General features: G+C 38.5%; 1 protein-coding gene across 14 annotated transcripts in view; it reads left to right on the forward strand.

Moving 5' to 3' along the window:
* The window catches only part of LOC135323554 (aminopeptidase O-like), a 204,313-nt gene that overhangs the window by 13,143 nt on the left and 178,941 nt on the right, over window positions 1-12,229 (forward strand). For all 14 annotated transcript variants that reach the window (XR_010386199.1, XR_010386201.1, XR_010386206.1 and 11 more), the window contains one exon: window positions 3,208-4,175. Coding sequence is in view for 6 of the 14 variants with exons in the window: in XM_064502218.1 (XP_064358288.1) it covers window positions 3,370-4,175 (806 nt within the window). In the remaining 8 variants the exon portion in view is untranslated. The remainder of the gene's footprint in view (window positions 1-3,207; window positions 4,176-12,229) is intronic.

The raw sequence follows: 12,229 nt of genomic DNA on the forward strand, positions 1-12,229 counted from the left end.
AGGCACATGCAAATGGCCTCTTAAATTCAGTTACTAGTGCTTGGAGATAGAGAGAGGGATCTTAATACACTCACTACAATTTTTGAAAGCTGAGATATCAAAAGGTAAGGTGATATGAGGTAGAAAAGCTTAAACAGACGCATAGTATTACAGTTGTATTAAAATTCAGTATCAAAGTATATGCAGTAATAGTTGTTACTTATCTACAAGTGTGTTCTCCATATCTGTTGGTCTAATCCTAAACCTATGTTCAGATGTGCTAATTCCAATAAATGAAGAAGTGTTGATCTGAAACTTTCTACTACAGAAAACAAATGTCTTACTCAGTGTTTTTAAGCCTCATTAGAATAGCTAGTGTTTGTTGCCAACTCTCTTGAATGTCATGAATTTCGTATTTTCATATTAGTTGTTTTAAAGAGGATTTATATTTATAGAATTTAATTTTTTGATCATGCTTCAATTAATTGTTTTTCAATTTAGATTAAGTTTACTTGAATGGTACTATTTGTCACCCTTTAATCTGTCCTGTTAATTAATGTTAAATAAATCTGACAGACATCTAAACAGAAAACTAATATTGTTTTGTATGCATTTTTCTGCGAGTTTACTATTTATTTTAAGGTGTTCAGAGATGTTTCTTACCATGGTAGCTGAGAATTGAATGCAAGTAGATGTAATGATCTTAATACTTTTGAGGCAAGAAACTGATTACACCTTCCAATGGAAAACTGAAAACAGGGATATAAGTATTTAGTATAGTATTCCTTCGAATGTTTTTTATTAGTATAGTACTCATATTCTATAAAGTCAATATCAGTATTATACCTGTTTTCAAATGAAAAATTGTAGGTATTTGTGCAAATCAGTGTTTCTTGAGTGCAAGTTCAGTGTGTTTTTCATCTTTGTTTCCTTTCTCTACCACGAATGCTAAGTTAACCTGTCAGCAGTCATAAGGTTTTGGTGGCCAGAATGAAAATCCAGATAACAGCAACTTCAGTCCCGCGGCATTAAGCACAGATATCACAGATGTAGTGCTCCTGTCACTGCACTGAGAACCTTCAATTGTTTTACTATTCCCAGTTAGGTCTCGAGGTAGGGAAATTATTGTAATGGCCACGTGATACTTACAGATGTTCATCCACCAACCTGAGGTTTGCGAAATCTTCGCTCAGCTGTTATTACAAGTCTTCCTAAATCCTTTAGTCCACATTTTTGCTGTTTGCCAGACTTCTTTTAATTAAGTAGGAAGCAGTCACTATTGTGATATTAGGGCCCAATGTGCATTTCAGGGTATTTAATGTTTCACCTTCCTCCACGTTTTTTTTTGGTTTGTTTCGTTTTGGTTTTTGTTTTGTTTTTTTGTCAAATAGCAAAACACATCTGCACTCTTATCTGCAAAGGTAAATCCTGTTTGCAAAGCTACATTGAATTCACTGGGACTCTGAAGGAATCTGTGAATGTGTTTCTGGATCCTGATATAGGGTTGACTTCTGAAAGTACACACCGATGTACATATCGGTTAAGGCAGTGCAAGTTGCAAAGTGTCTTGCAAGTGCATGAAATCTGAAAGCACTTGAAATAGCAAACAGTTGCGATGAATGATGAGATGATTAAATTCAGGAAAAGGATCTAGGAAAACCCTCGAATGGAGAATAGAGAAATATCTACTAGAAATAGTTTGAAAAATTCAATGAGTATCTCTTTCTTCAGAGTATTTGGGATACTTGAGTAATGGACTTCTGGAGTGACCCTTGTGCCCTGGACAGCTTTGCTGAAGTTCTTCAGTGCAGGAAGATTGATATGGAAGTGAAATAAAGTGTTTTCCTCAGCTTGTCCTCGACTGTATCACTGTACGGGGTTTTTCTGAGTGGTAGAAATCCATCAAAGAAGGGAGATATTTGCTGTATCTTGTGAGCTTTGCCCAAAGTCAGTTCGGGGAACAGAATAGATTATATTTTTTGGCATGAGCCTTTCTCTCACTGATGCTAGCTTGACAGCACCCCATGGATCCTTACAAAAGCAATAGCAAGCCTTGGGGGAGCCTGAGCTCTCTCGTGTGCTGACACTGGGAACTCCACGCAGGATGCTTCTGGCTACTGAAGTCTGACAAGGCTGTGAAAGAGTGCCACAAAAAGAACATCTGGTCACTTACGATGCTTAAAAAACAGACTTGGCTGTATGACGTGAATGCATCTCTGAACTGACAGAGAAAGAGCTGCATGTCTTAATGGTCCATTGCATCTTCCTTTCTCTAATCTCTGATTGTAGTCCAGAAAGCAGTCAGAAAGGACATTAGCAAGCTAAAGTGTGTGTTTTTTAACTTTCAGGCATTCTCTGTTTTGTTATGACCGTCAGGCTAAAAACTTCTGTGATGAACTTCTGGCTATTGTTGCAACAGATGTTGATGCATTTTAATATTTTCTCGCTTTTATAGGTATTTGTATATTTGCCTTTCCAGTGAGAAGACCTTTTGTTTGCTGTAAGAAGCTATTGTCCAGAGTGTTAATGGGTTTCCAGCTATTATGATGTAATGATATACTCTAAGTATTTAACTATAAATTTGAAAAATCTCCATGAGCAATCTCAAAGGAATACTTAGAATGCACTCGTAGTAAATTGGCTCATTTTCTTGTAATTTAGTAGAAGTGCTGATACGAGAGCAGTCATAACGTGAAAAGTATATTAAGCCCTGGAGCTGCATTGTATGTATGAAATTGCTACTTTCAAAGTTTAAGACATACGAGGCTATTTGGGCTCACGCTTGTTACTTAGAATCGCAGTAGAAAAATAATCACCATCTTTTGAGGTAAGGAATTTGAAATATAAATTTAGCTTCTACAAACAGTGTAGTAATAAATTGTTTGATGTTGTGTAACAGTGTATCTTTTCTAAAGGATTACTTTGGCAGAAGAGAGTCAACAGGAGACCTTATATTTAAAGCTTGTTTCTTTCATTTTGTAAAAGCAGCCTAGAAATACATTCACATGAGATCTTCTGGAAAAAATAAAACTAGTGGTTCTCGATAGTAAATCCTGAAGCAACTAGCTTGATCCCATGCTATGGAGAGGGAGGAAAAAATCCATCCTCGGCCATACTGCTTTTAATAAAAGCAACTCAACTCTAACTTTCCGATATGCCCATTTCAGAAACAGTTGTTAAAGGATTATCTGATTTGTTCTTTTTTTTTTTTTTTCCCCCCCTTTACAGAATGAGAGAGAAGTGGAGGAACTCCAATTAATTTCAATAATGTAATATTTAGTCAAAAGTTATTTTTGGCACTGCAAGGCTGGATATGCCTGCTCTTCCTGGAAACACTTTGTGCAAGAAATGACTAACAATTTATCTAGCTGTTGCCTAGCAAACTGAATCATGGCGAAGCAGCTAGACCCCATGACGGATGACTTGCCCTTAATGGCCAACACTAGCCACATGCTTGTAAAACATTATACATTGGACTTGGACGTGGATTTTAAAAGTCACGTTATCGAAGGCATCATCGTTTTCTTCTTTGAGACTGGGAGCAGATGCAGGAAAGCCAGCAGTAGTGATGACGAAGGCTGCCAGCCACAGTTTGATGAAACCTGCAAAACTGGGGCGTCTGAACCCTGCCATGTTCCTGTGACAAATCTAAGTGCCTGCTCATCTAAAACGGAATATAATGATTTTGCTGTCTGTGGTAAAGGTGAAAAAGATACTTCTGATAAAAATGGTAACCATAGCAACGGGGAACAGGCTTCTGGGATTTCTAGTTCAAAGAACTGCTGTGACATAGAGAATCATGGGAGCACGGATTTTTTGCTGGTGTTGGACTGCTGTGATTTATTCGTGCTAAAGGTTGAGGAGGTAGATGTTGCTGCTGTGGCAGGCATCGAAAAATTTACCAGGTCTGCCAAGCTAACTGATGCTGCTAAAGAGCTGGGGAATCTCAGGAATCAGATCGTACAGGAACTTGTGACTTTACCTGCGCATCGCTGGAAGGAACAGCTCTACTATTACGCTCGCTGCAGCCAGGCACCTGGCTGTGGAGAGCTTCTGTTTACTACTGGCACTTGGAGCCTGGAGATAAAGAAGTCGGGGATTCGCGCTCCAAGAGACTTTCCTCATGCAATAAGAGTATGGTACAAAACCAAACCGGAGGGAAGATCTGTTACGTGGACTACAGACCAGAGTGGCAGGTATGTAGCTATTAGCTGAAAGGCTTTGTATGCATTAATTTTAAGCACGGGTGCAAGAATAGAGTCAGTCACAGCTGAGCAGCTGTGTGAAGAGGATGAGCAGTCTTTTCCCTTTTCTTAGTTTCCTCCTTGGTTCAAATACTATTGCACTCTTACAGGAGAGCAGGTGAACTGTGCGCTCAGGAAACCCCAGTGCACTTGCAGACCTTAAGCCTGGCTCAGTGATAGCATTTGCTCGTTCTGAGTGGGAGTAAATGACTGTTGTATATTGGATGTAAGCGTGTGCAGGGAATAGGGAATTGTCACTTAAGGGAGCAGAATATATACAAGACAGGTTATTTTCACGTTAATACTTTGTGTTCGTTTTCCTTCCTGTGTTAAGGAACTGATCATACAGCATAAAGAGCAGTACACATAATATTTAATAGAATTGCTCCCCAACTAGTCTTTTGTCAATATTGTAATAAGTTTAGAGATACAGTCTTTTCCTGCTTAGTCTCTCATAATCAACTTTTAAAATCTCCTTCATCTATTATGTAAAATACATTGATGATAGCAAATGAATTGCAAACTGAGACTGTAAGAAGAATTGGTTTTTATCTAGTTTTGTGAAAGTACACAGTGCTGTACAGAAATCTTCAAGATAAGCCCTTTATAGGAGGGAAACTACAATCTGCTCTTGATATATACAATTGTAACATTGTTTCACTGTGATGTTCAAAGCTGGATTTGAATGGTTGTTAGTTCTTAATCTGTGATGGCTAAAAACCGGGAGCAAAGTTGGAAGATGAGGAAGAAAATCGGTCCAAGTGAATACTTGCTTTTCATTCCTGAGCTAGAGATTTATGTTTGCCTTTCATTTCAGTTTTGCTAATATTAATTAAGAAGCTCCTTGCTAATATCCACATTAGGGAGGAGAACAAGGCATTTTGAATTGTATGTCTAGTATTTAGGCAATTTTACTGCTAAACCGTGATCAGCCTCAAACCCAGGAATGTCTTACTTATATTCATTACCTCTTCCCCTTTCGCCCTCCCCTCCACGCTCCCCAAAAACTTATTATGGGTATGAGCGCAGGAAATTTAACTCGATATAACATTTTTACTCACAGAAATTGAGTTTTGACTGAAGAATGCAAAGGTAATGCAATTACAGGTAATCACATATTGTGTTGGTATCTCCCTGCCCTTTACGTAAGTCTTTGAGACTAACTTTAGTTACACTCTCCTGGTATAGGACTCCTCTTCTGTATGTTGCCTCACATAAACATTGTGCGCTTTTGAAGGGTGGTGTTTTTCTTTTCTTTTTTTTTTTTTCCTTTAAACCATCTAAATCACTAGGATCTTCTGACTCTTCGCTTTCACTGCAAATCTTTATGCTTATTTTAGGGGCATTTCATGGCAGTTGAACACAAACATAGAATTTTATGAATCAGTAATGAGAAAGGAAAAGACAGTTTGGCATGGGTCAGGTAGCCTGATGGTAGCGTATACTCTCAAGCTGCTTTATTTTCTGTCTCTTGTAGGGTGTTCCAGAATCTACCACCTGGCAGAAAATAAGTCTTCATATCACAGTTCTTAGGAGCCTTCTTGTTAAATTTTTTTGAAAAATTCTGTATGTGATGAACCACAAGTGCAGTGGCCAAGCTCATTGTGCAAAATGCTGTTGTATTTTTCTTCTTGTTTCTATAAATAAAACCCATTAAAAAGGTACAGGGGAAGTACTGTTACAATTTATTCTCATGGGGGAGTCTTTAAATTTTTCCAAATTATGTGTATGGTCCTCTCTAGGCAGATGTCAGATCCTTTCCCAGAGGAGACTATAATCTGTGGTTCTAACCCTGAAGAAAAGTCAAGTGAATAACAAAGAGCAAGCGTTGGGTAGTCGCTTCCAATACATTTCTTCTGATTTAATGTTTGTACAGTGTTCTGAAGTTTACCCTATGCACTAATTATTTTATGAAGACTTCCATTTTATTCATTTTAAACAATGCTTGTATTGTAATTCACAAAAATCTGGTTAAAACAAACAGAGCTTTGTGGGCCGGGTTTAGGCAAGTTGAGATACTTATATGGAAACCTGATACGGGCATAACCGGGCACAGTTCGGTTCTCTGTACAGGAATGCAGCACAGGGAATTTCAGTATTTCACTATTTGGTCTTTTGATCCTAGAAACTACATAAAGATCAAAAAGGGAGGTTGTCTTTAGCCTTATAACATTTTCTTAATGCTTTTGGGGGTCTTTATACAGAAGAACAAGAGGACAAAAAAGAGAAAGCAAGTGTGTGTCTGTCTGTGTGCATCTGTCTGTCCCTGATGTGCGCACACACACATATGTGCTCACCTGTGTGCACACACACATACATATATATACACACATACCTGCACTTTTGTCTTTCCAAAATTTAGAGTTGTGAAGACTGCATCCATTCATAAACTTGGCAAGTGACTTTTAACAGTGATCAATAACATCATCATTAAAATAGAAAAATTGCCTTCAGTACAGTATTTGTAATATACTCATCAAGAACAAAGAGAAAGCTGTTCCATTTCAAAGTTTTTTCCAATTTCTCTTTACTAACACAATGTAACAATGCTTTGTTTAAGTATTCCTACTAATATTTAATATTATAAAAATTGTTCTAAAATAAAAGCTGAATTTAAGAGGTATGGGTAACCTCTTTGTGGAGAGAAAAATGCATATAAATGCATATTTGATTACTGGGAAGGCGAAACTTTTTGCCAGCCGAATCAAAGCATTTAAGCAGGTTTGCCTAACTCTTAGGAGTATATAGCAGGGTTGAGTGAGCAAGGCTACCATTGCGTTTCAGGATAATTGCTTCCTCATGATCTTTGTTAAGAATCCTTATTGCATAAAATGTTATCTTGGGATTCCATCCCTTTGTTTAAGAAAAGGATTACACACATTTGGGTTAAAATCAGAGGTAATTTTCTTAGCAGACAGCTTAGCAAATTTGCCTGTAGCGGGAGATTCCTCCCACCTTTCTTCTGCCTTACTTTTTGCCACCTCTAGCACCGTCATAAATTAGTTAATAATTTTGTTGATATTAGTAAGAGAATAGAATTGATCTTATTTCCTCATTGCGGGGTTTGGAAAGAAGGAGTACCTTTGATATGAAAGACACCAACGAAAGACATTCCATGACACTGAAAGCTTTCAGTACTAGGTCCTAATCCTGTTGCTACCTGTGCATTATTTATCTTGGCATACGTGAAAAGGTCAAGCTATGTGGAGTGAAGTTAAGCATGTGCATTTATTTTTTACACTGTGGCCTAGATATTAGATATACAGAAAAAGAGAAATTCTGTGAAATAAAGGGAATGGATTAAATTACTCTAAGTGTAACTTTAAATCTGTGATTTAGAAGAATGCTGTGGAAAAAGTGTGTTTTTAGAAGGCATTAAAGGAAGATTGTGCAGTCTCAGGGAAGCTCTTTAGAAGGAATTAACCTTGTCCTTATTTGAGAGGTCCCAAAGTGAAAAATATTGAAAAATGTGAAATGAACTGAAACAAAAACTTACTGTAAAATCTTCATTCTTGTTTGACCAATTCAAATGTCTTGTCTTTTAAAAAATATTTTTGTACCTGTCTAGTCTACTATCTTATAATACATTATTATTAGGTTAAAACATCAGTATGTTTTTAGAGAATTCAAGATATACTTTTGCCTCTGTGCAAGCTTTGAAGGTGAATACAGCAAGCACAACTCTATCATGTAGTAAAAGTGCTAATGCTAGCACTTACTCTGCATTTTAATGCTTCTTTTCAGCTGCAGCGTTCAAATGTATTACAGACATAGCTGAACTGCACAGTTCTTTTGTTATAAATAATCTTGCGTTTCCCTAATGTGCAGCTGAAGGACTAGAGGTAGATAGTGATGAGGTGAATGCCCCAGTGAGGTGATACCAAACATGGGAGCAGAGGGAGACTGACACGATTCCTAGTCGTTTGTTAGCTGCCGAGCACAGCAACTGTATGTAGATAGGAAGACAAAATATATTTGAGAGTTACAGGGAGAAGATCGCCAAGGGGAAAGATTTATATCTTCTTTGAAACCAGTTGTTTCAAATTTGTCTATCTTTAAGGCGTATAAGAAACACAAGTAAGTGTTCTAGGAGAGCAGCTGCAATTGTTAAGACGTGTTGGTGAAAAGAACTATTCATAAATTTGGGTACTTCCAAAGATAAGCTCTGAAAAAGCCATCTTTGTCTCTGCAGACTGTCATACGTAGTATGACCTGTAGCCTTTATGGATTCTGAGTCATTCATTACATTTTGATAGTGTATGATATTATCGAAGCAAATTTTACCCACAGAAGGTAGAAATTGGAAAAACAATCAGATTTGAACAGTTTCAAGCAACAAATTAGAGTGTGTGTCATGAAAATAGATGCTTATTTTTCAGTTGCCACTAGCTAGCATTGTTCTGTGCTCTTGGATGCTAGAAACACAGAAAAGGAAGGAACAGGTTGCTTCTCTTCATGGATTTGAGAAGTTTGAGAGAATATGATGTTCCAAAATCCAAGCAGGTCGCAGACTGAGTCTTGACATGGTTCCCATCAGCTGTGGAGAACTGTATCCTGTTATTTTGCATAATTTTGTTCCCAGTGCCGCACATTTAGAATGAACAGTCTGAAGTTTGGCAGATTGCTCATCTTTGAGTCAGTGATTACACATGGTAGCAGGTGTAAAATGGAGGAGTAAAACAAAAAGGAAATATCAACCAAACAACTGGGCAGACCCTGAGTAGCAATATGAACCATTTTCTCCAGATTTGAAATTTTCTGGAAATATGGATGGCAATGATAGAAGTGATTTATTTTTTATGATGTTTACAGTAGCTCTTCTGAATTTGCAGTCATAGCTAAAAAGGAAGACTGAGAGAAAGTAGGCTTATGTTAGCAAAGTTAATACTTTTACAGAGTTATAGCAAGTTTCCAGGCATTGCAGGAGCAACGCCGTTCATGTGTAGGTGGAGTAAGTCGATGGCTGTGGCACAGGGCAGGGGGAGGCAGCGGTGGGCACCACACACCAGGGAAGATGCTATAACGCTGCAAGGCAGGGGAGGAGGCCAGCGGTACCTGTTCAGAGAGAAGGGAGACGGACGGCAAGGGTGCTTCACTAAAACATGGCGAACGGGAAGACCGTAGTTGGTCAGTGGAGGCTGAGAATGAATTAGTATCATGGAAATACTGTTTTCCATATAAACAGTAAAATTATTACTTAACTGCTTCAAACTTAAAATCTAAAAGGGAGGTGAAAACACAGAAGTTTGAAGAGCCAGCTTTGTGCTTGCTGAGTTGTGGATGGAGATCAAACCCAGGTATGCTCGGAGGGAGGAGACTCCTCCTAGACCTGGGGAAATTGCCGGTCTGGAGTGAAGTTTATGCTATTACTGACAAAGTGATACAAACAAAAAGACCCAAAGCAGAAGATTATTCAGAGATCAAAGCCTGTTTAAAGAAGCTCCTCACAGTTTCAGATAGCTTCACAAGTCCAGGCAAGACTGGCGCTATGGGGGGCGGGGAGGGGAAGTCAAATATAGTTGATTACTGTGCTTTGCTAGAGTTTTTGAGTATTAAGCAGTGTGCATACAACATGAACAAAATTTGGCAACAGCTCCGCTCCTTCAGATGGGATGCACAGGAATTTTAGACAGGGTCAAGCAGTGAGCTGCCAGAGACGATGATGCAAACGCTAAAAACAGAACAGGCAATTGATGGTAGTAGGTAAAACTCAAGGTTTCATATTGTGATTTTTCTTTCAAGCATCTGCTAAATGTGCACCGCAAGGGCAAAGGAGCACAATAAAGGTAATTATGCAAGGGAGGCATATAGTAAATATAGTGGAAAACCCAACCATTTGCAATGATGTGGAGGATGGGGAGACAAACCATCACTCAAGAGTGTGCGTGAACTTGAGGGGCAAGAAAATAAAGCAGCATTCGATTTCAGAATAAAGCTGAGAAAGTCCAGCTGTCTCACGGTTTGTATCCATAGGCAAACCGTCTTATCTTTAAAGACAGAAGGGCTGGATTTTTATGGTCACTGATGTGGAAATGGTAAACCAATTAGTAAATCTCCTATTATCTTGGCCAATAGCCAGTTATTTTCAATTTTTACTGCTGATTTAAACAGGATATGTAGCTACTAGATTAAACTGTGTTTAAAGGCAATAGGATGGCAGCTCCTAACATGTTACCGGAGTAGTATTAAAAGGCCTAAGTGGAATGAAAAACCTAAAGCATTGGTCAGGTGTGTGACTTCAAATAGAGGCAGTTTTTTCATAACACTGATGAAGCTATTAGGCTTATTACACTTGCCAAAAACACATGCCAAGGCAAGTGGAAAAAAATAGTTATTATTAGAGGCAAACTGCTTCCTGGGAGCAGAATAAGTAATAAGTTGATTTACTTCGGATCCGGAAAAGATCTACCCTGTCCTAACTTTTATCATCCTTGCTTCCTAGTGGTGTCTGTACCAAAAAATATGATTTTTGAACAGAAGATTGTGCATACTGTGTGCAGGGGAAGCAGATTTGATATACCTGTCATGCCAGCCACAAATTAGTTGGCAAAAGCCCAGGAAATTTGCAGTGAGGTGGGAGTTCAGAAATGTATCTAGCCAGTTGTTGGAAAAACAGCATCAGAATGATAGAGATTACCAGAAAAGTCACTCATCTCATAATTGTATTTAGTACTTTTAAATTGGAGAGTAGTTTTAGAGGCATAGGTAATCATCAACTGGTGTCTTATTCAGCAGAAAAATGCAAACAAGAATGCCTGCACTGTTGGACTCTGATGATCATTGGCACTTTGCAGTACAAAAAAATTGGTATGATTTGGGTCTCAGGAAATCCTGCTGCTTCACAGAAACTATACTTCATGACACTATGTAATTTTGAATAAGAAACAGCTGCAAACAGCAGTGGTTTGACAGGGAGCAGCCTTGCAGTTGCAAGAGGTTGCCACCTTATGTGGAGGCGACATTTGAAGAACTAAGAGTCTCTTTTTTTCAAACACAGGGATAGAGTTGCTGAGCTGGGCATTTTGCTGGAGAAAGCTTCAGACAGGCAGTAACGAAAGCAGGTCAAGCCACATAGGAGGTGACTTAGGTGTCTGAGTGCAGGTGTCTCAAAGACAACCTGTTCAGAGAACAGTTTCAGTTGAACATTTATTATTAACTTTCAGTAGCTTAGTTTGGTATTATAATTGCTATATGGTTCCATGGGAAAGGGAGATGTGCCAAAGGCTGGTTTGAACTGGTTTTGTTATGAAAATATATGGAATATGGATGAATTAGAGTTGAATGACTCAGATTTTCATCAGACTCTGTGGCTCTGGGAGATTACGGAGCAACGTCCTGCCCCAAGTCTCTTCTTGAAGCGCAACCAAAGAGTATGGCGATTAGTGCTTGATAGTCCAGTCGCCTGGATTGTCAGTCACTGGGAATTACTAGTCATAAAGTTGGCCAAGTGAGTGACCAGAGACACATTTTGTGTTTTGTGGAAACTTGTCTTTCCATTGAGGTGGACAGGTAATGAGGCAAATTCTTCCAGTTCTCTGCTTATCTGTTGGTGCTGTGTTCTGTTTGCTCATCTCTTCTGACCTGTGGTGGGAATGATTCTGGTCGTCATAAGAAAATTTTACCCAAGTAGATGATTTGAAAGTTAGGAGACCATGAAAAGTGAAAGAAGAGAGATGGAGAGCATAGGGAGCAGGAAAAAGGAAAGGAATTGCCAAGTTTCTTGCTTGCAGTGGTAGTGATAAAGTAGGAAAAAACCACCATTTTTCTATCTATTGATAGAAGGAGTTTGCAACTGCTGATTAATTGTCACTGCTCTTCTTTGGTGTATCTTGGTTAGCTTGTAAACTTCTTCTGGATCAGGTGAAAAAACAGGATAAGAATTTTGTGTTTCTTGTCCTTTTGTGTGCTGGAATTGTGCTGCCTAACCCAGATCAGAGATTGCTGTCAGCTGCAATGTGCACCCCAATGTAACACCGCACTATTACAATGGTTGTTAAAAAAATGTA

This window comes from Dromaius novaehollandiae, chromosome Z, assembly GCF_036370855.1.
Source record: "Dromaius novaehollandiae isolate bDroNov1 chromosome Z, bDroNov1.hap1, whole genome shotgun sequence".
Taxonomy (NCBI): Eukaryota; Metazoa; Chordata; class Aves; order Casuariiformes; family Dromaiidae; genus Dromaius; species Dromaius novaehollandiae.